The sequence below is a fragment of the Panthera uncia genome, chromosome D1, assembly GCF_023721935.1.
Source record: "Panthera uncia isolate 11264 chromosome D1, Puncia_PCG_1.0, whole genome shotgun sequence".
Taxonomy (NCBI): domain Eukaryota; kingdom Metazoa; phylum Chordata; class Mammalia; order Carnivora; family Felidae; genus Panthera; species Panthera uncia.
Genome location: NC_064808.1, coordinates 67,706,834 through 67,732,540, shown reverse-complemented (window position 1 = coordinate 67,732,540; position 25,707 = coordinate 67,706,834). Strand labels below are relative to the sequence as shown.

The 25,707-nt window shown below is 38.8% G+C and overlaps 1 protein-coding gene across 1 annotated transcript in view; it reads left to right on the top strand.

Moving 5' to 3' along the window:
- The window catches only part of RAB38 (RAB38, member RAS oncogene family), a 57,102-nt gene that overhangs the window by 15,096 nt on the left and 16,299 nt on the right, over positions 1 to 25,707 (top strand). The window contains exon 2 of the mRNA XM_049653192.1: positions 7,262 to 7,542. Within this exon, the coding sequence (XP_049509149.1) occupies positions 7,262 to 7,542 (281 nt within the window). The remainder of the gene's footprint in view (positions 1 to 7,261; positions 7,543 to 25,707) is intronic.

Sequence of the window (25,707 nt, the reverse complement as noted above, 5' to 3'; positions counted from 1 at the left end):
ATAGAGTCAGTGCCATGTGAGTATAATGGAGGAAAGAGTTGAGTATGGGCCAAGTAGAATGCTCCAAGAAGGTAGGGTTTTGTACAGATTCGAAGAATAGTTAGGACTTAGATAGAGAGTAAGGGAATGGATATGTTCCAGTGGGAGTGGAGGGTGCCAGGGAGTGAATGTGAATGAAAGCAAGAAGCAGAATTTAGGAGAGCTGTGCAAGTCAGAGTTGTAGCAGGACCTTGAGCTCAGTCTGAGGATCAGCCTTTAACTTGATCAAGGTGTGCAACTTTGAAAATCCCACAGGAGCCCAGAGGATAAGAGTAAATGAACTCTTTTTTCTACCTGGCAAACTCTTACTCATCTTTCGAGGGCCTATCTGAAGTGTTTGTTGCCAGTTCAGGATCACTCAAGCTACTGCTCCCTGTTTCTGTAGGAAATAGGAACACAGTTTCCTTGTAATCCTGGATCACATTTTGTTTCTCTACAAAATTCCATTTACAGTAGGTGGATATCCTGGAACAAGCCCAAGTGCATTAAAGAGTATTTTGATGCAAAAATAAGCAAACATGGGATCCTAAGTAATCATTTATAAGAGGCTTGCAATAAGAAAAAAGGATCAGTAGCAACAATTTCTTTAAAATAAAATTACATAAATTTCATTAAATTCTAAATATTTCGTTAGAGTTAGTTTTTATAAAATTGATATAATTACCCACACTTAAATGTAAGGTGGAGTTTTGTGGTATATGACAATGTGACATGCATAGCATCTCAGAAAGTTATTTTCCCTTTAAAATTGGGTGTTTGGTACTAGTCAGCTCAAATGAACTAACTCCTAAACATTACTCATATGATGTAGACCTTGTATTTCTAAATATTCTGAGTTTTCAAGACATTCCAATATCTGTCTTATTAGAGATCTTCCAATTTATAACTGTTGGCAAGTCGTCCAAATTGCCTTAAATCTTGTGTAGGTCACAGAACATGTTAGCAGCCCAACATCCAGTTTGTGGCATCTGCTGTAGGCAGTAGGGGATCCCTGAAAGTGTTTAATTAGGAAAATGATAGGGTGAAAACAGAGCCTTGGAAGGTGAATTTGGAAGAGGTGTATAGAAATTAAAGTACAAGTTCAATATCTAGCCCTGACCACAGCCTGAAACTTCAGCCTTATATATACAACTGCCGACTCAACGTATCTGCCTAACAGACATCTCAAACCTAACATATCAGATCCTGACCTGTTTCCACAAAAGCTACACTTCCAAAAGTCTTCTCCATTCCAGTTAATGGCAACTCCATACTTTCCATTTTTTTCAGCCAAAAGTTCTGGAGTCCTGCTTGCATCATCTCATACTATACATCTCCTCTATCATTTCAATTTCCAGATATACCCAGGAAGCCAGCAATCTTTACCACCCTTCACCATCACCATGTTGGTCCAAATTATTGTCTCTTGCCTGTCTCCTCACTTCCAACCTTGACACCCATAGGTCGTTCCTTAATGCAGCAGCCATACTATCTATTTACTCCTGCTCGTTGATGTTTCTCAACTGCTCACAATCCTTCAGTGCTTCCCTCTCTCATGCAGGATAAAAGGCAACCTTCTTATAATGGCCTGAAATTGTTTCCAGTTTGGACCCTGAGATCTGCCCATCTCACTGCACACTACTCTTCCCCTTGCTCAGTCCTCTCCAATGCAGACTCCTTGTTCTTCTCTGAATACTTGCTTCAGAGTCTTTGTGCTGTTCTGTCTAAAACCCTCTTCTAAATATCCATATGGCTTTCTCCTTTACCTCTTTTTGGTCTTTACTTAAATAACACCTTCTTTGTGGGCCTCCACTATCCATCCTGCTTAACTTTGCCTTCCCTCCCACATACCATTTTCTCCTTTCCTACTTTATTTTTCTCTGTAACACTTCACCAGCTAATGCAGTTTTATGTGTACCTTACCACTGTTTATCTCTTTCCACTAGAATGTAAGATTCATTAGGACACAGACCTTTAATTATCTTTTCTAGTTGCTAGAACAGTGCCTGAAAATTAATAAGCATTCAAAACTTTGTTGTTCAGTGAATGAAGGAGGTGAGGCAATCCTAACTAGAGTGGTTTCGATGGGAATGGAAAGAAAATGATGAATACAAGAGACATGGCAGAGGGTGAGCCTTAAAGTCCAGTTAAGCCTGCAAGTATCTGCTGGGGTGAGGGGAGGTAAAGAATTAAGGGTTATTCCTTCACTCGGTGAGGAGACCTTACTGAGCACTCACTGTGTACTGAATGTTCAATACACTTGTCATGGGGGTGCTTAAACCTGGTTCTGGCTAGGGGGAACTTACAATTTTGTGAGGGAAGATTACACATGGTTAATGCCAGTATATCAGCCTAGGTGACTTGGAAAAAAAGTGATTGATTGATACATTTCTGTCACTGGCTTGGTGGGGCAAAGTAGGGAAGAGAGAAGATGAGACGGTTTCAAAATGTTGGACGGAAGGTAAGATGGGCCCTTAAAAAGTGGACAAAACCTGCTCACGAGGATGTCAGCCAGACTCTGATCCTAGTCTAGATTTCCTTGACTCACTCTTCAAAACCAGCTTAAGCTATTGTAAATTCAGTAATTAGATAGATTTTTTTTCCTCTAGATCCTTGTGCAAGGTCCATATTTACTCTCATTTTTATCTTCCTGCTTTTCATTCTATTATTCCCTAGAAATAAAGAGCATATCTGTATCTTGGAGGAAATTTTAGCTCTATGGATTGTGCCATGACCCAAAACATATGTTATTTTGAATAGAGTAAATTGATTCCAAATTTCTTAAGAATATGAAAATGATTACAAAAGCATAACATTCCAGTCTAAAACTTGTTGCAACAGATATGCACCTAGCCCTGTTAGAATAATGTTAATTTTCTCCATCAATGAACATCTTTCGATTATTTACTGGAAATGAGAGTATAATATAGAGCAAGTGTGTTAGTACACAGCACTCGTTCATGAATATACGATGATGTTGTATTTTAGAGGAAGAAAGAACTTTAATTTTAGCTTATTTCTGCAAGAGTATCTTGAGTTTTTACTATATCAAATAGGTGGAAAATAGGCCTCAGATTTATAAGATCAAAATATGATCAACTTGCTCTTCAAGATTTTACAGTGCTGTAGTGGAGACTGAAGCATGAATATATAGCATAATAAATGTAAATGATGTCAGGTAAAGAAAATGCTACAGGGTCGTGAAAAAGTTGGGAGGCCAGGGAAGGTTGCAGAACTGTAATGGCATTTCAGGGCACAATTATAGGATGTACAGGATTTCATTGGACAGAGTGAGAGGAAGAAAGATGGGGAAGGAATTCAGGTTTTGGGAATAGAGATATAAAAAGGAAAGAAAAATCCAGGGAGTAATGGAGGATGTGTTTTAGAAAGAGTAAGTACTCTAGTGTGGCTTCGCCATGGAGCACTTGAAGAAAGTGACAGGAGGAGAGTTTGGAAAGGTGGTTGGAGCCAAAGTCTCCTTATCTGCAGTTTTAATAAAGGTGTCTATTTTTAAGCATGTAAGAGGCACTGAAGGGCTAAAGCAATAGAACATAATGGTAATGTTTACATTTTGAAAGTGGATTAATACAGAAATGGTTTTAAGATTTCACCTAGGGACTGCTTAAAAAGATAGATTCCTGGGCCCCATATAAAACTACCATGTAAGAATCTCTGAAGAACATGGCCCAGGAATGGGTGTTCTATAAATACCTAAGATGCATTTTCTTTCCTGCTTTATTGAAATATAATTGGCATATAACGTGTAAATTTAAGCTGTACAGCATGATGGCTTGATATATTTATATATTTCAAAATGATTACTACGATAAGATGAACACCTCCATCACCTTACATAGTTCCCTTTTTTTTTTTGGTCTGTGGTGGGAACATGTAAGAACTACTCTTTTAGCAACTTTATACACATAATACAGTACTATTAATTATAATCATCATACTATATATTAGATCCCACCACTTATTTATCTTATAACTGGAGGTCTATATCCTTTGGCTAACATCTCCCCGTTTCTCCCACTCTCAGACTTCAGCAACCACCTTTCTACTCTCTGTTTCTACAAGTTTGACTTTTTTGGATTCCACATATAAATGAGATGATACAGTATTTTTTTCCTCTGTCTGACTTATTTCACTTACCATAATGTTCTCATAGCATTTGCCATGTTGTTGCAAAAGGAAGAATTTCCTTCTTTTTTGTGGCTGAATAATATTTCACTGTATGCATATACCACGTTTTCTTCATTCATTCATTCATTCATTCACTGGTAGACACTTACGAGGTTGCCATGTCTCATTCCTTGTGGACAATGCTGCAATGAACAGGGGGGTGCAGATAGCTCTTTAAGATAATGACTTCATTTCCTTCCTGTGTATGCCCGTCTGGTGATCCCTTATGCTGCCAGAATGTCTGAAGACCTATGTTTATATTTATATTTATTTTAAGATCAGTAGCAGTGCTGATGGGGAAGAGGACTGATCAGGGGCTGCTTCTGAAACAGAAGCATTGGTAGAATGTTGGAGACCCTTTGGACAGAGAGGCGAAGAAAGAGTCAGATGACTTGAAGGTACCGCTCTGGGGCACAATATTACTAGTGATGCTGAGAACTGGAGGGAACACAGAGGGAGTAGGAGGTGGAGAGCTGGTTGCCTGCATCTGAGGAGGTTGATTAGAGGGGTTGCCAGAGGCAATAACGAATTTAGTTTCCGGTATCCAATCCCATTTCCCTATTTTACCAATGAGGAAAGCTGAGGCTCAGAATGGTACGGTGACTAATCTGAGGTCACAGAGCTGGTTGGTTAGTAGTGGAGTGGTAAATGGATGTGCCCAGTTTAACAGAAAACCCAACACACTTCCTCCTCTTGTTTCTATGCCTGTGTAGAAGATTCACAGCTTGATTATGTGCACTGAGAACATCTATAGAGTATTAATTACCAAGTGAAAATCCATTAAATAAACATTATGACTGTATTGCTTATGTATATTTTTAGATGAGTCTGTGACACCAAATGGACTACTTAAGGCCGTTGGGACAGAGGGCCACGCATTAATTTACTAGGAATATTTTAACTCTAGAAGCAGGAAAGCAGCGAGGGACCTAGGAGGTCAGCCAAAACAAATTCATGCACGTAAAACATGCCTGACATACAATAATAAGCACAGGTGAGAAAACGTAGTCTTACGAAGAGGAATACATTTGTCTAAGGCTGCACTGGTAACCAGTGATTAAAATGAAGACCGGTGTCTTCTGACCATTTAATTTACTGCCTTCTGCAGCAAGGTTTTCCAAATTATTACTGCAGCCATCGTATTAACTTTTGTGGTTCAGTTGATTGCTTTGTCATTTAACTTTCCTGGAAGCTGAACATTGAATCATGAGTCACATCGACAGGGCTATGGATGTGTGTGTAGAATCTAAGAGAAAAGAGAACCTACCTGCTGAATTGGATCATTTTTAGTGCAAGCATCCAGTATGACACTTCTTAGTTTAGCAGTTCAAGGGCAAAAAATTATGTATTTCCAGCACAAAGTACAGAGCCTGGACTGTATTAGCTATCCAGTAAATGTATGTTCAATGAGTGATCTAACCCCACAGGGAGTTTTTGAACTATGGTCTTTTTTTTTTTTTTTTTTAAGTAAGTTACCTATGATACTCTCCTCAGGTCTCAATATTGGCCATTCGTAGGGATTCATGAAAAGTCACATGGTTCTCATTCTTTTAATAAAAAACAGCAGAGAGAGAGCTATCAGCTGACAAAGGAAGGATAAAATGTGAGTGCTAGAAATGCCCTTTTCTGAATGTGACCTCTTATCAGATCACCGGAAATATAAACTTTTCAAGTCTACCAGCCCAGTGACCTCAGTGTACAAAGATCACTTTTTTCTCTTTGTTTCTGATCTGGCACACATACCCTCATGAACTCAAACACACACACACATACATACAGATTTTCCTTTTTGAATTCCTATAAAGGTGTTAAGCCTATACATTGTTTTTTTGCATTAGTCTTAAAAGTGACCCTTTGCCATAAATTTTAAATGTAAAAATCTTTCTTCTTCAGGACCTCCTTACTCTATTATGAAAATCTCTGGACAAGCAGATTATTGAATAACCCATGACTTTGCTTTTCATCTGATTAGTTCCCTGAAAGGGATCATAAGACAACTGTGCAAAGCCTAGAGGCCTTCAGAGTCCCAAATAATCACAGAAGCCTTTTTTTCCCCTCTCTTCCTGAAATGTCATGGCCACCCTGAGCAGTATCAAAGGAGATCACTGTTTGCATTAGGAACTAAAAAAAGAAAGAAAATAAAAGAAATTTAAAACTCATTTGGGAGAAATGAAAGTTCATCTGTGGGTTGTGTGTCATATGAAGAGTATTATACCTCTTTCTTTGATTGACTAGACAACTATGGGGAAGAAAACAAAGCTTCTGTGGTGAAACCCATGTAAGGAATGTTTTAGGATCATCATGTGCTGGCCCCTACCGAATGCTCTTCTTTCCAGTGATACATGCGTGAGCACACAGGCTCACACAATATAGGACCATTAGGGCGGAACCCTTGACCTGCATCCATTTTCACTAGTGCTATGGATCATTTCCTCTTCAAATCTGCAATGCTAATGCCCATGTGAATATCACAACCTACAAAAGAGTTTTTTAACTTGAATTAAAACTCACCATCACAACATCTCGTACTCAGAGTTAAATGTAAAGTGTTTTTAAAATTGTTGACCTATATGTCCTTAGATATAGGCCAGTTCCGGCGTTTTATTCTTTTTGAGAGAAGTTGGCTTATTAAATACACACCTCGCTTTATTTTAATTTTTATAACTTTATAAGACTCTTCACATGAATAAATGACCAAATCAGAATAAAAGGCCTTTGGCCATACACTTCTGGAGTTTTGGGTTCAAAAAATATAAACCCACCCTTCATTAGCTCCTGTCTTCAGCTACTGCTAGTGGATAGAGTTACAACCAATAAGATTCATTCCATTTTGTTAATTAGCTGAAATCCCAGTCAATTTTGGTCATAAATTCTGCTCTGGAACTCTGGTTTCACTACCTACATCATACTGATTGTGTACTTAGCTCACTCTTTAAACATAAGTACTGAAGCACTTTAGTGAGGGATCTGCTCACACTGGACACCTTGAGAGTTTCCAGTATATGATTCAGTTTACAATTGTAATGAGTTTTTGATTTCTCTTTCTTTTTGGTGATAGGTCAAGAAAGATTTGGAAATATGACAAGGGTCTATTACAGAGAAGCTATGGGCGCATTTATTGTCTTCGATGTCACCAGGCCAGCTACATTTGAAGCAGTGACAAAGTGGAAAAATGATTTGGACTCAAAGTTAAGTCTTCCTAATGGCAAACCAGTTTCAGTGGTTTTGTTGGCCAACAAATGTGACCAGGGGAAGGATGTGCTTACGAACAATGGCCTCAAGATGGACCAGTTCTGCAAGGAGCATGGTTTCGTAGGATGGTTTGAAACATCAGCCAAGGTAATGTGACCTTAAAGGGGAAACCTATTAGGCAAGATTCACAAAGACAATAATCATATAATCATTATCATCATCATTATGATGATAATATGTGTTTGTTTAGTGATTTGTATTTCCCAGATTGTTTTAAGCTCTTTCTCATCTCAAGAAGATGAGTTGGCAGGGCAGAAATTACTATCCACAATTTAAGATGATTTTGGCAGGGGCACCTGGGTGGCTCAGTCGGTTAAGTGTCCGACTTCAGTTCAGGTCATGATCTTGTGGTTCTTGAGTTCAAGCCCCACATCGGACTCTGTGCTGACAGCTCAGAACCTGGAGCCTGCTTCAGATTCTGTGTCTCCCTCTCTCTCTGCCCCTCCCTCAATCCCTGCTCTCATTCTGTCTCCCTCAAAAATAAATAAACCTTAAAAATTTTTTTAAAAAGATGATTTTGGCTAAGAGAGCAAAAAGCAACTTGTACATGGTCACAGTAATAATAGTTAATAACTGTGTTTGTTTAGTGAGTGCTTATTATATGTCAGGCATGTTTTACGTGCATTTTCTCATTTAGTCCTCAATAACAACCCTGTTAGGTAAGTATGATTTTAGAGTGAATGAAAGAAATGGGCCTTGCATTCAGTGTCACTGCCTTATCCATGTATTAATTAATTTATTCCATCAATATTTAATATGTTCTTCTGTATGCCAGGCATGGTGCTTTGCCCTAGAAATGAAAAGATGGCAGGAACGCAGAACTACCACATTGGGAATACTGGAAGAGTGGAGTGAGAAAGTAGTTAGCAAGTATCGCTGTGAAGAACATCGTGTGGTTTGGCACTGCTCACTCTTCAGGTGGTGGAGGAGTAGCAGGGAGTGGGGCAGAGTCAGGGCTGGAAGATGAAGAACCCAATGTGGTGTGATAAGGATATTATTGTTCCCATAATGCCCCATGCTGCCATCTCATCTGTCAGATGCATGGTTTTTGCTTTACTCCCTTTTGTTTTTGCTTATATTTTTGTATCTCAGTATCAGAGAGAGAAAAAAAAAAAGCTTTTATGGTAAATTTTGAAAGTGAAAAAATACATAAATTAACATAACATATTGTAAGTTTACATATATGTTAAAAATGTAAGTATAAAATATATGAAACATTTTATATATTTTATATTTATAAATTATATTTTATAATATATATTTGTATAATATTTATATATTTTACATATAAATGTATACATATATTTTACATTATTAGGATTGCATTCTGCTTAGTTTTATATCATAATTTTCCCATTTTATTTATTTGTGAAAAACACAAAATAAATACTTAGGGAGTGGAGCACAGGCACTGTGCTGGTTGTTTGGGATTCAACTATGAATAAGATAGGCATTGTCTCTGTACTTATGGAAATCACAGTAAGGCCTTATTGTGAACATTTGTGCAATCACTAGAGAATGGTTTGAAAATATAACTTTAGTGGACATCATTCAAATAGGCTGAGGAGGAGTCTGAGACCTGTTTCATGCTGGAGAGAAGAATGGTCAGATTTTCCTCGGGGACTAGGGCAAGACAGACTGGAGGCAGGTCAACCTGGAGACAGAGTAACGTAGTAGTGATTGAATTCCTGTGGGAAAATGGCAAGGCTTTGAACGAAGGTGAAGGCTATAGGGATTGGAAAGAAAAACCTGAGTTGAGACTATCACTGAAATTCATTTATTTATTTTTAAAACTTTATTTATTCATTTTGAGAGAGAGAGGGAGAGGGCGGGGGAAGGACAGAGAGAGAGGGAGAGAGAAAAGCCCAAGAAGGCTCCACGCTGTCAGCACAGAGCCCAATGTGGGGCTTGATCCCATGAATCGAGAGATCATGACCTGAGCTGAAACCAAGAGTCACATGTTTAACCAACTGAGTCACCCAGGTGCCCCTCACTGAAATCTGAATACCAGCAGTTGTTAAGCAACTGAGTGGGTTGGGGGATGGTAGAGATGGAGAAGAGGGTGGTGGTGCCACTTTTTCTGTCCTAGTTGGGATGTTCCTTTGTTCCCCTCATGTCCTGGAGAGTCTCAATGAGAGTGGTGTCTCTGAGCTGGCCTGTTTTGGGAAGTTGCTACTTCTCAGTGCCTGGCATTTTTGCCTTCCTTGGAGCCACGGTGTGCTATTTTGTCTTTTCTTCCAAAACCTTTTGTTTCCCTTATTTCTTGGGATTATCTTTTAATTCAGGCCACAGTATCCATCATTTTCTACTGCCTTTCTACTCTACTTGTCAGTGAACCTTTTTGGTTGGTTTGTTTGATGAATTATTGTAAAGAGAGAGATGCAGAGCAAAACTCACAGGTCTGATTAAATTACACAAATTAAAGAAATATGACATTTTTTATAGTTTTATTTTTGGATGTTGATATTGCTGTTTTCTTTTTAAATTCCAAAATGTGTGTGAATTCACCTATTCTCTTTATTCCTTAGCCCTATCCTCAGTTTCACTCTACAACTTCTGCATTTTCCTTCAGATTCCTTTCTTTCAAAATAATTGCTTTCCTGCTCAAAACTCCAGGTACAGGGGTAGAAAAGTAAGATTTTAGAGAACTCCTTTTCCCAATAGGTTACTTTCCATTTGAAGGGCAAACTAGAATGAATGACTCATATATATGATGAGGGAGTCTTCCATCATTCATTCATTCATTCATTCATTCATTTAACAAATATTATTGAACACCTGTTATGTACCAGATACTGGGAATACAGAAATGCATAAAAAAGACAGAATCCTGACCTCATGGATAACAATAAAATATAAATTAAACACATAAGATGGTATATGGGGAAAAGTGTTAGCAAAACAAATAAATAAATAAATTAAATAGAAAAAGAAGAAAAGAAAAGAAAGGAAAGGAAAAGACCTATGAGTTTGTGAGGAGGGCTGAAATTGCTTGTAGACCAAAGGACCTTCTGGACATTTTCTTTAACCTCACTTTGACATTTCTTGTTCCACCATGGCAGTCAAACTCTGCTTAAGAGCATGAGGTTCATTAACTTAAGGCCTGACTGACCCACTGTACTTAGATACTGGATTTTTAATCCTCCAAATCCCTGCCAGTGTAAACTTTGAAGAGAAGCTTTGTACAGAGAGAGGGTGGAGGGATTTCACAAGCCTAAAGTGTGCTGAAATGCTAAAGAGGGTACAAGGCCTCATTGTATTGCACTCAATGACTTCTTCCCTCCAAACATACTGCTATTGAAATTGTCCCAAATGTCTTAATAATGAAAATGTCTTCCCAGTGCCAGGTTAGTATTCAAAGTTAATATCTAGCATCTCAGGAACAATACTGCAGCATTGATGCTGGAGTGTCAAACTGCTCAAAAAGTCATTTTTAAATGATCTCTGATAAAGCTCTGCTTAATTTCTGAGGATAGTATTACAGCATTTACAAAATAGAGGCCCAGATCAAACTGTCTACCCAAAGACAAGATGGCAGCATGTGGAACTGCGATCCATTTATTCTTTGATTACAACATTTGGGGGCAGGGAACATTTCCTATAGAGATCTTTGTCTTAGAAAGTGAATCTACTAACAATTAGAATCCTTTTGTGGGATGTCATGATCTGTCTGGTGATAAACAACTGATTTCCTTTTTTATGACTCTAAAACTTCTGATGGACCAAAGGCCATGACCTTTGGCTTTGTTGCCATGGCCACATCTTGTAGCAGTCCTGCAGCTTGGCCATTTCTAAAGCTGAAACTAACAGGTTGTTTGAAAAGTCACTGGGACTAGCCTCCATCTTGATGCTGACCTTGCTGCTGAGGGAAATTTGCCCTTTTGCTCTTCAGTCTTGTAGAATAATTTTCCATAAGAGTTTTTATGTCTCACTGCTATTGCTGGAACACTCATGGTAGCCTCTGGCTGTGATTTAAGAGAGAAAAAATTAGGTGTATGCTAGCATCTATGATCTTTTTACACCATTTCTTCAAATATTAAAACCAGAGGAATAAAAAGAAAAACTGTTGTGAATAAGTTGAGTTTTCTTTAGTTTTCAACCTTTATATTCTTTTTTTTTTTCTCAGCCATGTTTACTTGAATTCTACCTGTGGATTCACTAGGACCAGATAATATATAATTGGGGGTGATTACATGTCCCATTTTCCAAGGGCGTTCCTGGTTTATACTGCTGTCCTGGCATGATTATTGGAACAACCCATTCTTGGTTTGTAATTTGAATTTACATGGTCACCATATAGATCAGGAGCTCTAGTACATCTCACTGTCCACATCAGATCTTAACTCTACTAATGTCTATTTTATGCACCCTTGTGCCTAAGCCCAGTCTCTATAATATGTTTTGGTAGATTTGTCTCTTTACGATGACAGCCTTGGTCTGTTCTTGTTGGAGCATCCCCAGAGTTGGCAGTCCTAACTTCTGGGCCCTTCTCACTGGCTGATGGGGCCCTGCTACCTGTTGAGCCATTTACCTCGTCTATTCTTGGTGCCCATTACCTGAATCTCCACCAGTTGCTTCTTTTGGATTCACTTTCTGGCCACACCCACTTACCTTCTAGGGTTGTCAAGAACATTAAGTGACATAATGTATATGTTATGTCTGATCACATATACACACCACACCTACCCGTCAAACATAACATCTCTGTTATCTGTTTGCACAACCCATCCTCTGGTCTGGATGTCACCGTCTGTACTTAGCTCTGATGCACACAACAACTGCACTTGGTGGAAGGGTATGCTTCTATATCTTAGCTCTTTACAGGCTGTCCCATCCTGCTTTTATGGTGCAGTGGTTCACACATGGCTGTGTTTAGAAACAGGAGACCAGGAAAATTCCTGGGTAGATGGGAAATAGTGGAGCAAGTAATATCTATCCAATGGTGGTGACAGGAACCAAAGTCACAGAAAGAACTTCAGTGCTCCTGACTCATGCTCCCCTCCACCTCATGCCCTACTCCTGGCAGATTTCCATGGCTGTTCCTATCCTATGTATAGCTCCATTTTAGGCCCACTCTCTTTCTTAGAATGTTCTAAAATCACTGGGTTCCCCAGGAAGAAATTTTCTTACATTAAACTCCACTCAATTTTGGTCTCTTCCCTGCAGTTAAAAAGAAAAATGTTGGTATTTGTCCTTCTGGGAGAGGGAGTATACTCAGAAGTGTTCTCTATAAGAACATATTAATTTCTTACAGGGAGGAGTAGGTTTTCCTCAGTGTAATGGATGTTTTTCATGTATTTTGGATTTCTAGCAGTTATTACACATGTTTGCTATCTTTAGGGGAACCCCCAGCCATAGCAGGCTTACCTTCTCAGGAAGAACCCATAGAACTTTCTTCTTTTGCTTTCTTTGCAGCCAGATCACAGGCATGTGACCTAGATTCCACCAATAATACTTATTTGAGAGAGAAAGAGAGAGAGCATGAGCAGGGTTGGGGCAGAGAGAGAGAGAGGAGGGAGAGGATCCCAAGCAGGCTCTGCACTGTCAACACAGAGGCAAACCATGAGATCATGACCTGTGCCAAAACCAAGAGTCAGACGCTTAACCAACTGAGCCACCCAGGAGCCCCTCCACCAATCATACTGATGGAGAAGTGGGCAACTAGAGGAAGAAGGTACAATGTAAAATCCATTTTTTGGTGGTGGAGAGGGGGGTGGAGGCAGAGCAGGACTCCATCCTTGGGAGACAGCAGAATTTTCAGGGTCCTATGTTTGACCCAGAAAGATAATCACTGCTGGCCCCAGGGACAGTTGCATTCAAGTTCAGTTCCTCGAAGCTTCACAGATTATGGGACGCAGTGCTCATTGGTGGCTGGCATTGTGTCCTTATCAGGCCTTTTTTATGTAGGGCTTGAGTTTCTGGAAGCTTAGGCTTGAGCCTATTTCATAAGACTGCTGAATAAATGTACAAGCTACACAATATCTCTTGAATACACTATTCCGTATTTGGCACTTCAGATTCTGTGTCTTACAACTGAGAACCTGGATTAATATACATGGTTGAATATGTTTGAGAAATCCAACCTGAATAACTGCTTCCCTTGCTGCAGGACTTCTTAGGACTTTGATATTCTAATGTGCATTCTGAATCTCCAGGAAGAACTGTGGCCCTATCTCTTGCTGTTTTCTATATGTGAGCTTCATGTGGAGATTTTCATGCAAATGCACTCATTCAATCCTTCTCATGAGCCTACAGAGTAGGCATTATTATTATTACCATTTTAAAGAAAAAAAAAAAAGTTGAGACTTGAGTGACTTTCCTAAAACTGTATAACTACGGCCTTTAAAAATTTTTTTTCAATGTTTATTTTTTAGAGAGAGAGAGAGACAGAGCACAAGTGGAGAAGGGCAGAGAGAGAGAGGGAGACACAGAATCTGAAGCAGGGTCTAGGCTCTGAGCTGTCAGCACAGAGCCTGATGCGGGGCTTGAACTCACAAGCTGTGAGATCATGACCTAAGCCCAAGTAGGACGCTCAACCAACTGAGCCACCCAGGTGCCCCACTACTGCCTTTTTTTTTTTTTTTAATTCTAACATACTCTTTTTGTTCTTTCATATGTTAACATTTCAAAATCAAAGTGTGCCCTATAGCCAGTGTGATTTCTAAAAATAAAAATGATGGCTTTTTCTGCTGTCTCCTTCAAGAAGAGGAGCACCTGGGTGGCCCAGTCGATAAGTGTCTGACTCTTGATTTCGACTCAGTTTGTGATCTCCTGGGTTTGTGACATTGAGCCTCACGTCCAACTCTGCCCTGAGAGCGCAGAGCCTACTTGGGATTCTCTCTCTCCCTCTCTCTGCCCCTCCCCCACTCATGTATGTGCGCTCATACTCTCTCTCTCTTTCTCTCAAAATAAATAAATAAGCATTAAAAAAAAAAAGAGGGGTCTACACCATGCAGCAGTACCTAAATGTGTTTGGTCATGTGGAACACTTAACAAAATAGTGGAACAAGCTTAGGAAATGCTGGCCTAGAATTTTCATTTAAAAGGAAAGTTTTCTGTGTTTTGTTGTTTACTGAGCTCTTATTATTATTATTATTATTGTTCTGCAAGCTAAAATATGCAGCAGTTAAGAAGTGGCTAGTTTTTCTGGAAGCTGCCTGAAGAGTAGTATCACATATGATTTATTTCATAGGCTTCTAGAAAATATACACTTAGAAACATAATGCATTCATACAAACTGAAAATGCATAGATAATGCCATCTGGGTATGGGTAGATGGCTATTCTAATTCACTTTTAGCAGATTGAGTAGAGAACACCATTTAAAAAAAAAAACAAAAACCTTTTATTTTTAAATTGGGTAGTAGGCCATCTCTGATTATTCTCATTTTTCAAATGTCAAACCATGAAAAAATTCTTGACAGTCACTGGTGCAATCACTGATTCAATACAATTTGTATTGAGTGACTGTCCAGGTCTGTGCTGTGAATGATGTATATTAAGGTCTTTCTGAGTTCAGAGCATGTTATGAGGTGCCAGTTCTTATTCTTAAAATGTTAGAATTTCCTATAGGAAATAGATCTTACAGGTTTTAAGCATCTGTCTCCAAAGAATTTAGATGAGGTTGTAGGATGAGCGTTCACTCACTTACTTTGTCCCAGCACATTTAACCCTGTATTTTCAGCTGGTCTGATTAGAGCTGTTTGTAGTTAGGGACATAAAAGGAAGGGCCCAATCTGGAATCTATAATCAGAGCCAAGTTAGAAGATGTTATTTAAAGGAAATGGTGGCAGTGTTTAATAGTCTGTAGCACAACCATTGGAATCACTGCTTCTGACAGATTCTTAATGCCCTACAACAACAACAAAAAAAAGCGACTTGTTTCTTGAAGTTGAGAAGAGCTTAAGTGCCAGAGCCTGAAACTCAAGCTACTCACCTGCTTGTGAATCAATGTAAATTAATAATAATGTTTTGATTTTTATCTTTAGCCAAATTGGTTCTCTAGAGGTTTTCTAGTCTGTGCTTAAAATTTTCTAGAGAATCTGAGATCCAACTATGACTAAAATGTCGTAGGAAAGTAGATGTGGATCCTCAGAGGATATAGTCACAGGTTGGTGTGCAGGGGGCAAGGTGTTCCATATGTCCTTCTCTCCTGCATGTTTTAAATTTTCATTTCATAAAGCTTAGGTCCTTCCTGTCTGACATTTGGACAGTTTTAATAGTCTATTTCCACACTTTGCTTATGATAGTCTGTACTGCATGGTGCTAAAAACTCAATCTACCCAAGGGATCACTTTGATAATTCAAGAATCTTCTGTAGGCCCTACTTTTTGATTCAAATTTAGACACCTTGGAACAGGGATCAGCGAACTATAGCCTGCAGCCCAAGTATATAGCCTACCTCCTATTTTGTAAATAAAGTTTTATTGGAGCACAGCCATGCTCATTGATTTATGTTTCTGGAGTCAGCTTTCCTCCTGGATCTTGATCTCTAACCATGACTTCTTTCCCAAACTTCAGACTTCCATATCCTTCTGGGTCTCTACCTGGATTTCACCCAGACAACTCTTCAAACCCAACACATCTGAAACTGAATTCATTGGCTTTTCTGCCAGTCAGATCATCTGATGTGGAGACCTCACATCCACCTGGACATCTAAGCCATGCACCCTTATAACTAGGTTACTCACCCTTCAGAAATCCCTTGTTCCTGAGCATAGAAAACCCACAGTGAGATTCTTTCTTGCCCCTTTTTTGTCCTTCCATTTATCCCTAATGTTACTGAACTGCTTCACATCCCCTGTTCACATCTTGCTTTTCCCTTTGTCTGGGACATGCTTCTTACAGTTATTCACCTCCCTCTCATTCTTCCTTCAGAACTTGACTCAAGTGCTATTGGTTACCAACCCTCAGGTAGTCTCTCCTGTTTCTTATCACAATTGTGTCAAGATTCTTTCTTTGTGAGCCTGCCCTCTGTACTGCACTGTGAAATCTTCCTGGGCAGCCACCAGCTCAGTGGCTTGCACATCCATAGTGGTCATTTGGTCAGTGGTTATTGGATGGAACAGAATTGTTTGCTACACTGCTTCTCAAGGACTCTTTCAGAAGATTCTTTTACCCTATTATTCTTTTTCCTACCCTTTATGGGGGTATTTCTGTCCTTAGAGAACTGTGCAGAAGGAGAAAAATTAATTTACTACTATATTTCCCAGGAGGACTCCACATTACATAACTGCTTTCATCCAGAAACCTTTATAGATCCTTTGCACAGCAGGGAGGTTGCAGTGCCCTGCAGTGTGGAGGGGGGAGCAGAGAAAGAAATGAAGATGAGGGAAATATCCCCCCTAATGCCTTGGGCCCTAAACTGGGAACTGCAGAATTCTTTTCCTGGTAACACCGCACAGCATCCCGCAAGAATCTCCCATTAGCCTGTGGATCTTATTATCTGGCTTATTCCTCCTTCACACCCCAGGACCAGAATTTAGTATCTTTTCCTCATTGAAATTCCCATCATCTTGTTTACATGCATCTCTCCTTTTGTTCAGCTCCTGTCATTTGAGCCATGCACAATGGCTAGCATATTGGCCTTTTCTTACTATTCATAAAATGGAGTTCCAGAGAGGCTTTGGAGAAACCAGGCCCAGACTTCAGATCTAGTCCAGAACTCTATCCAGTGACAATGATTCTTGAAAAGTTGTACATCAGGAACTCCTGAAGAGCTTGCTAAGATTCCACATGGCTCAGCCCTGCTCTGAGGTGTCTGGAGGTGCATAAATGTATGTTTTTAGAAAACGGTCTTTGGTGATGTTGGTATGCACCTTGGTTGAGATGCATTGTGTTATACTTTGTTCGTTCACTCACTCATTCATTCATTCATTCATTCCTGAAGTATTCCTTGAATAGCTACTATGTGTGTGTTCAGGTAGGCACTTTGCCAACCACTGGGGCACTGATCATAAAGGGCATAGATTCTTCCCATTAAGAACTTCCCAGTCTCCTAGAGGCAAACTCATATAAACAAATAATTATAATGCAGTATGAATTTCTGTAAAAATTGGTGGCTTCTATGCGAGGTGTAGGAACACTTGAAGGAAAGGCTGTTATCTGTGCCCGAGAGTGAGACAGCTTCCTTGATGTTTGTTGTGTGTCACCAAGGATGAGAGAGTCCCCAAAGGAAGATTGAAAGGGGACTCGTAAGAGGAACTCCTTTTTAAGGGGTGCCACGCAGAGGGTCTTTAGAAGCCACTGTTAGGAGATTCTGGGTGTTCTTAAAAGCAAAGACAAGCTTTTCATCTTTACTCTTAAGATATCTTAAGTGAGAACATGTCACTACTGCAGTTAGTAGCTTTACAGTAATCAGAAACTTGTCAATACGAAACCACAAAGAATCTTATTATTAAGAATCATAGTTAGTTTATATTTATGAAACACACTCATACTCTTATTCCCAGGCCTTGTCCTAAGTGCTTTATTTGTTTCATTTACTTCTCACAAACCCTCATGAACCACATAGTGTTATGCATGTTTTACAAATTAAGGAGCTGAGGCTTAGAGACGTCAAATGATTTACCCATGATCATATGGTTAGCAAGTGGCAGAGTCAGAATTAGAACCCAGATCCCTCTATTCAAAGGGATCTTTGAATAGTTTTTATAAATCCACTACTATTCTCCATTGTGTTCTGATTTCTAAACATGTGTTGAAATCTCTTGAATGCTGCTGCATATTTTCTCATTCTTTTAGTTCTTGAGATGCTAATTGAAATGTTTTATTTCTTTCAAATCATTTGTTTTCAGTGTTTTGGCAAGGATAGGGAATAAACCTATTCCCTCAGTCTGCCATGTTTAACTGGAAGGTACCTGTGCTCTTTGACCTTTTTGCTGATTATCTACTTCATTTCTGACTCAAGTTTAGTCATTATATAATTTAACTCATTATAGTTTCTTTTAAAATTAGGGTTATTTTATCCTCATTTTATTATGTGGAAACTACAGCACAACGGGATTTAAGTAACTTACCCAAAGTCACACAACTAGTGAGTCTCAGAGCTGGGACTTAAACTCAGGTCTGATTGATTCTGGATATGCCTGGTGCTTTCCATACCAGCTTTCTACTTTGAAAAAGACAACCAACAGGCAAAAGCTGTGTCTCTTCTGTCAGAACCACTGTCAGAACGTTCTGGGAAGTGTTGCTTCCTTGTGTCTGTAGAGGTTTTGTTACTAAGACATGTTTGTCTTCTCCCTCCCTGTGTTACTTCATTATCTTTCGGTATTGATTTTGTTTCTTCCTGTTTTGTGGTCATTTACCTTCTTTGATGTGTCTTGTTTGCCATCTTTGACACAAGTGGTCTTAGATTTGCGGGCAGCAGCCCTGCTCTCCCAAGGCCTTCTGTTTCATCTCTGTCTGCTTCACTGACTAGTGAGGTATTGATTTCTTGGGAGGGCCTGCTGGGATTGGAGGAAAAACCAATATCCCATTAGATAGAAATGAGAAGCAGCAGCAGCTTCTCAGAAGCTAGCCTCAGAAGTTGACCTAACATGCTAGGACACTGTTCAAAGACTAGGTTAGCCAGACGTGTCCAGGGGTATTCCGAAGTGATTAAATTTGTCCTAGGTATAAGGTAGAAAAGTCAGTGATGGTAAAATCAAGGGTTGTAAATCTGTTTCCATGAACTAAATGAGGTTGAATCATCTTTTGAGAATCATTTGCCTGTCAAAGGTTGCTTCAGGGAAGGAATTTCTCTGTAGAAAGCTTTTCTAATTCTTGGTCCCTTTGAATTTTCTAGTGTAGGCATAATCTTTGTGTACCATAAAGCAAGTCCTCCAGTTTTTATGTTTCCCAGGATTTCCAAAATGAAAAAGAGGGTCAGAGTTGGGGTGCCTAGAATTGCCCATACAATATGTTTCTGAAACATTGTATATAAGTCCCATTTTTTAGTGCTACCTCAAGAAGCTCATTATGACAGCTCTCCCTTTGACAAGGAAAAGTTCCTTTGGAAGGAGAATTATCATCCTCTGGTTCATCTGGTTATAAGTTTAGTTCTTATGTTTCAGATTTCATAAAGGACAGACATGAGCAGTAATTTCAAATGACCAAGGTCTAAAGAGCTCAACTGTTCCACAGTAACAGAAACTCATGCTAAACCCCCAAATCATCATGTCATTATATCTTCCTCTACCATTCTGTGGAAACCTAGGACAAGTAGATCTGGAGAGCACTTCATAATCATCTTATGGTCTAACTACTTATTTTGTAGTTTCATTCAGCCATTTTTCAAATAATCATTGAGCACCTCTCCTCTATGTGACAGGCACAGTTGTGAGCACCAGAGCTATACCAGCAGACACGACAGATAAAATCCCTGCCTTCTTGAAGCTTGCATTGTAATGGTGGAGGCAGGTAATAAAGAGATGAATAAGTGCAATGTGTAGTTTGTCAGTAGAGCTAAATGCTGAGAAAATTTAAGCGGGGAAGGAGTGTACAGCTAGTGTGGCATGTAAGCTCAGGATATAGGAAAGAGTTCAAAGAAGGAAAGCACTCTTGGGTAGGTGCTACCTACCTAAGGTGGGTTTCACTAGAAAGTGTGGTGTTGTATTTTTTTATTTTTTATCTTTTGAGTTCAAGATTTGAAAGAGGACAATACTGAGCTGTAGAGATTGCTGAGGGCAATGATCCAGGAAGAAGGTGTGGCATGTGCAGAGGCACTCTGGTGGGAATAATAGAGATGAGGTCAGGAAGATGACAGGGGTCATGCTGAGTCGTTAGAGCACTGTAATAACTTTAAGTTTTGCCTTGAGTGAGATGGGAAGACACGGGGTTTGATCAGAGATGTGATAGGATTTGATGTAAACAATCATTCTGGTGGTTATGTTGAGCCTGGATTTTAGTGGGAGAAACTGGAAGCAGGAGATTAGCGAGGACTCTATTTGCAGCATCTGAGAGAGAAATTGTGGGAAGTAGTCAAAGACGACATGCTTTTTTGAACAGGCAGCAGATAGGATTTCCTGACAATTTGAATGGAAGTTATAAGAGAAAAAGGATTCTGGGATGGCTCCGCAGTGTTTGGTTGTAGCATCTAGAAGAACGGAGTTGCCATTTTCTGAGGTAGGAGCCCTGAGATGTGGAGATGTCAAGACCTAGTTTTGTATATGTTAAAATCTAGAAGACCTCTAAGAGCAGATGCCACGTAGATAGCTGTGCATGATTCTGGAGTTCAGGAGGAAAGTCCAGGCAGCAGGTCAGAGGACCAAGTACTGATCCCTGGGCACTCCCACATTTGGATGAGAAAATGAGGCTACACAGAGGAAAAGTAGTAGAGGGCAAAGGCATTTTCCAAAAAAGCTGAGATTGGAACTCCGTGATCTCTTCTCAGTGTATAACCCTAATAAGATTACATGTAATTAGCCTGAAATTTCTTTTCTTCTGCTATTTTCAGTAGTGAGGTGGGAAAATGATGAACTAGAGAAGAGTACACATTATAGGCTCTCTCTTGAAAGCATCAAAACTTGGGTTTACTCACTGTATGTCTGCTAGTTGGTGAGTCACTTTGCAAAGTAGGAAAGTGATTAAATGGTTGTCTCCCTCTATGCTATCAACAGTGCACTTTCTTTCAAGTCACTGGGAGTTCTAACCTAGGCCAGAGTGTCCCTGATATGATTGGAGATGGCTTTCACTAGGTTTTGGGGAGGTGGGAGATGTTTAAATCTAACTCTGAGAGCAATTATGTAAACTTAAGTTTCAGGTCTATGAAAAAATTTGTAAACTAAGTTCATCATGTAGATTGAAAGTCAGCTTTTATTTGCCAAGAATGTTCAAAATGATGATAATTAACATTGGAATAGTACTTTCAAATGTAGAAAGTTTCTAACATTTACTTTCTTATTTGGCTTTCACAAATCCTCTGATTTTTCTCACTCTTTTGTGAAACTCTTTGTTAAGAACTCCTGCTTGTTGTTCATGTGAAATGGCTTTAAGAACCCTAATCATTCTGATTCCTTCCCCTGGATACTCTGTAATTTGTCGATCGCCTTTCTTTCTTTCTTTCTTTCTTTCTTTCTTTCTTTCTTTCTTTCGTAGCAGCCAGGTCTGTTGATTACATACCAACAGACTGGACAGAGCATGGTATAATGAGGCTTTAACTTACCTTGGTTACATCACATTTAAAATTTTATATAGTATTTTACTGCATTAATTTATCTTAACAGCTGTATCAGGCTGTTGACATGTGTACACTCATGGTCATCTAAAAGCCTCCTTATTTTTGCAAATAGTATGCTATCAAATAAGATCTTTATGCTACTGATATGAGCTGCTGATAATTTGAGCCCAAGTGTAGGATTTTACACTAATGTCCATTAAATTTTCTTCTGAAGCTTTAATCTATGGTTCCAGTTTCATTTTTAATCTATTTGCTTATAAAAGTAAAGTGTCAGTTTCAGTTAGGGTTATGTGCATACAAGTTTGGAAGAGACCCTAAAAACAACGACACATGGCTGTTGACGAGGGGTTGCTTTCAGGTTCTAGAGGCTGACGTCACTTTCTAGCCACGTAGCCTTTCACAACCTGGCGATTTACCTCTTCAAGGTCAGAAGGAGAATCTGTCCCCAGTCATCTACAATGAAGTCTTATGTAAGGTAACCTAATTAAGGGAGTGAGTATCCCATCATATGCATAGGTCCTGGCTATAGTCAATGGTCATGTATTCCAGGAGGTAGAAATCTTGGGGATGGCATAGACTTCTGCCCACTATACTTGTTTTTAGACAAGAATAAGTATTCTGGAAAGGTTAAGGGTAAAAGACATGTAGCAGCTGGGTTTGCCCACACCAACTCCTCTTTTTTAAAGTTTAGAAAACAATAGCTTTACTAGAAGCTTACCCAATAGACGTCTGCTTATATTTCATTAGTCATAGCTACCCTTAGCACAAGGAAGCCAGGGAAATCAAGTTTTTGCTACCTACATATATTGGGATTCTGTTGGAAAGGAAGAGGAGATATCATGTATTGTGTAGATAGCCAGGGCATGAATGGAAATGCCAAAGTGCAGAAAGTAAATGTTATCTAGTTTAGGAAAAATAGGACTTAATAATGAAAAACAAGGGGTGCCTGGGTGGCTCAGTCAGTTAAGCATCCAACTCTTGATTTCAGTGCAGATCATAATCTCACAGTTCATGTGTTCAAGCCCTGCGTCGGGCTCTGCGCTGATGGTGCAAAGCCCGCTTGGGATTCTCTTTCTCTCCCTCTGTCTCTGCACTGCGTGCTCTCTCTCTCTCTTTGTCTCTCTCTCTCTCTCAAAATAAATAAACTTAAAAAAATAATGAAAAACAAACTCACACATAAACTCCTACCTAGGATTAATCACTGTTAACATTGTATTTCCTAATTGCATCATATTATATGCAACCTTAACATTTATCATGGGCATTTTCCATGGCATACTCTGTAAATATAATTTTTAGTAACTGAATCATACTGCGTCATAAGTCTGTACCATAATATCCTCTATAATTGGCCCTCCTTTTCTTATTATACATTTAGGCAATTTTTACTTTTCTCTGTTATAATGTCATGATAAGTATCTTTATATGTAAATTATTTTATATATTTAAGATTCCTTAACTGGGCTTTATTCTTTTTTATTGGACTTTATTCTTAATAGAATTACTAGATCAAAGGGAATAGACATTTGTACAGTTCTTATTATATATTTCCATATAGATTTTCAAAAATGATGAGCTAATTTATACTTGCCAACAATGAACAGAAGTGTTTATACCTCTATAAGAACACTCTAAAAATCCAAATTTCATCATGTCACTTCTGCCTCTTGTATGTCTAACAAAAATTTGCTCAGCATGCCTTTTATGACTTCATCCAAACTTCTGATAAAATGAGGTTAGTTCCCAGCAGAATCTTGAGCTCTGTGCTATGATCTACTCATTTTAGTAGCCACGGAGCCTGTCCAAATGCACCTTGTTCACAGGATGTGATGGGGGGCATTATACTAAAGAAAAGGTTTGAAAGGCAGTCTCTTGATTGCTCAAACTGAAATATTTATTATAAAAGAAAAGGAAGTTAGTTTCTTCTGTTAGGTTTGCCTTCTCTGTGTCATCTGTTAACCTTGTGCTACATTATTTAAGCATTCGGCTTTCCCTTCATGACAATACTTTTGCTCTGAATAAATCCCAGTACTGTCTTCTGCTTTTATCATTTTCTCCAGGCATGTCTTTAGACTTGGTTTGAGCATCCTGAGCCTATTTGGATGAGTTCAGACCACCCTTGAATCTTTTCTGAGTTTACTTCCCTTCTACTTGTGTACATGTTATTTTTAAAACTAATCTTAACTGAGATGTTCCTGTAGTCAAACTCATTTCTTTTAGATCTCCTTCCTCTTTCTTCTTCACTGGGCTACTCATGACTGTATAGTTAGAATTTCTGTTCCTGAGTTTATTGTCTTTATTTTTCTCCAGACTCAATCTTATGGGTTGTTTTCCATCTGTGAAAAAAATCTACATATATGTTTCCATTTATTCTCTATAATTTTATTTTCCAGTGTATGAAATATTTCTAGATGTGCTGTCTCCTTCCTATTGTCTGGACTTTGATAAATGAAGATATTGGGACCTACACTATTCATGCTTCAAAATTAATTACTCCTCTGTTCCACACCTTTGAATGTGAATGTTAACGTAGTATGTGCACCTTATAAATAACTTATAAAATAACCAGACTTATAAAATTGAGTGTTGAAATTATCTGTAATCAAACCACCAATTGATTTCACTGCTATCATTTTAGTCTGTTCCTTCTAATCAAGGCTAGGTGTCTATTAAAAAGAACTCCTTTATAGCCCTTTTAGGCTATATTTACACTTAGGGTGTCAGTGCATAAAGTTGGCTTAGTAGCTGTAGACCTAAAGCTGCATATACACAATATCATCAGAAGAAGGAAGAGAGGAAAAGCAAAAGGCACCCAGGGTCAGCAAGAAAAGCTAGGTCCTCTGAATCATATTTTACAATGCAAGAAAGTATATAATACACCTTGAATAGTTCTCCAGAACAAAGTTAAAATTTTTTTAAAATTAAAAAAATATGCTTATATATTTATTTTGAGGGAGAGAGAGTGAGTGGGGGAGGAGCATAGAGAGAGGGAGAGAGAGAATCCCAAGCAGTCTCCTTGCCGTCAGTGCAGAGCCCAGTGTGGTCTTGATCTCATGAATTGTGAGATCCTGACCTGAGCTGAAATCAAGGGTTGGTCACTTAACCAACTGAACCACCCAGGAGTCCCCAAAGTTAAGATTTTTAAAGTTTATAATTGAAGCAGAAATGTTCTTTATCTGGCAAAGTTACTGTCCTTTTGAAAAGACTTAATTCAGTGAAAATCTGTAAAAATAACCAGAAATCTGAACTAAGGTCAAGTCTTAACTTCCAGGAGCCTCATTTATTCCTTTAAAAAGTTATTAAGCAACTACTTCATACCTTTCTGATGAGGTACATCTTTTCAGGTCATTTCTGTCTCACTCTACTTACCTCTTTTTGCATGTCCAATATAAGAGCTTCAATGTCCACTTATTCTGCATATGTTAAAGTTATCAGACACCACTAGATATGTATCTGCTTAATAGTGCACAACTTTATGGAAAAATATTTTCCTATTTTTTAAAAAAAATCATACCTTGCTATGTCTGTCTAAAATATGAATATACTAGTGTTGGGTTGCCTGGGTGGCTCAGTTTGTTAAGCATCTGACTCGATTTAGGCTCAGTCATGATCTCATGGTTCATGAGATCGAGCTCCACATTGGGCTCTGTGCTGACATCTCAGAGCCTGCTTGGGATTCTCTTTCCCTCTCTCTACCCCTCCCCTGCTTGCTCTTTCACTCTCAAAATAAATAAAAAATAAACATATAAAAATAAAATAAATAAAATAAAACATGAATACATCAGTGTAGATAATTACAAATGTGCATAAAGCTTTATAGTAGATACAACTGAGGGTTTCCTGATTTTGTGGTGATTCTTTCGTGGCCATTTTTGTGCTTCTACTCCCAAACATTCCCTTTCAGTTTCCCCCACAGGTTTTCCAAATGAAAGTTACCATTTCCTGCATACTCTGTCCCTGAAGTCATCATAATTGGCTAATAGTGTCTATATGACCTGAGTGGGGCCTCTCCTGGGACCATTCTCTCCTGGACCCTTAGTTGCTTTAATCTTCAGTGTGAAGATGTGACTGAAGCCAGACTCATCTGAGTTCTTC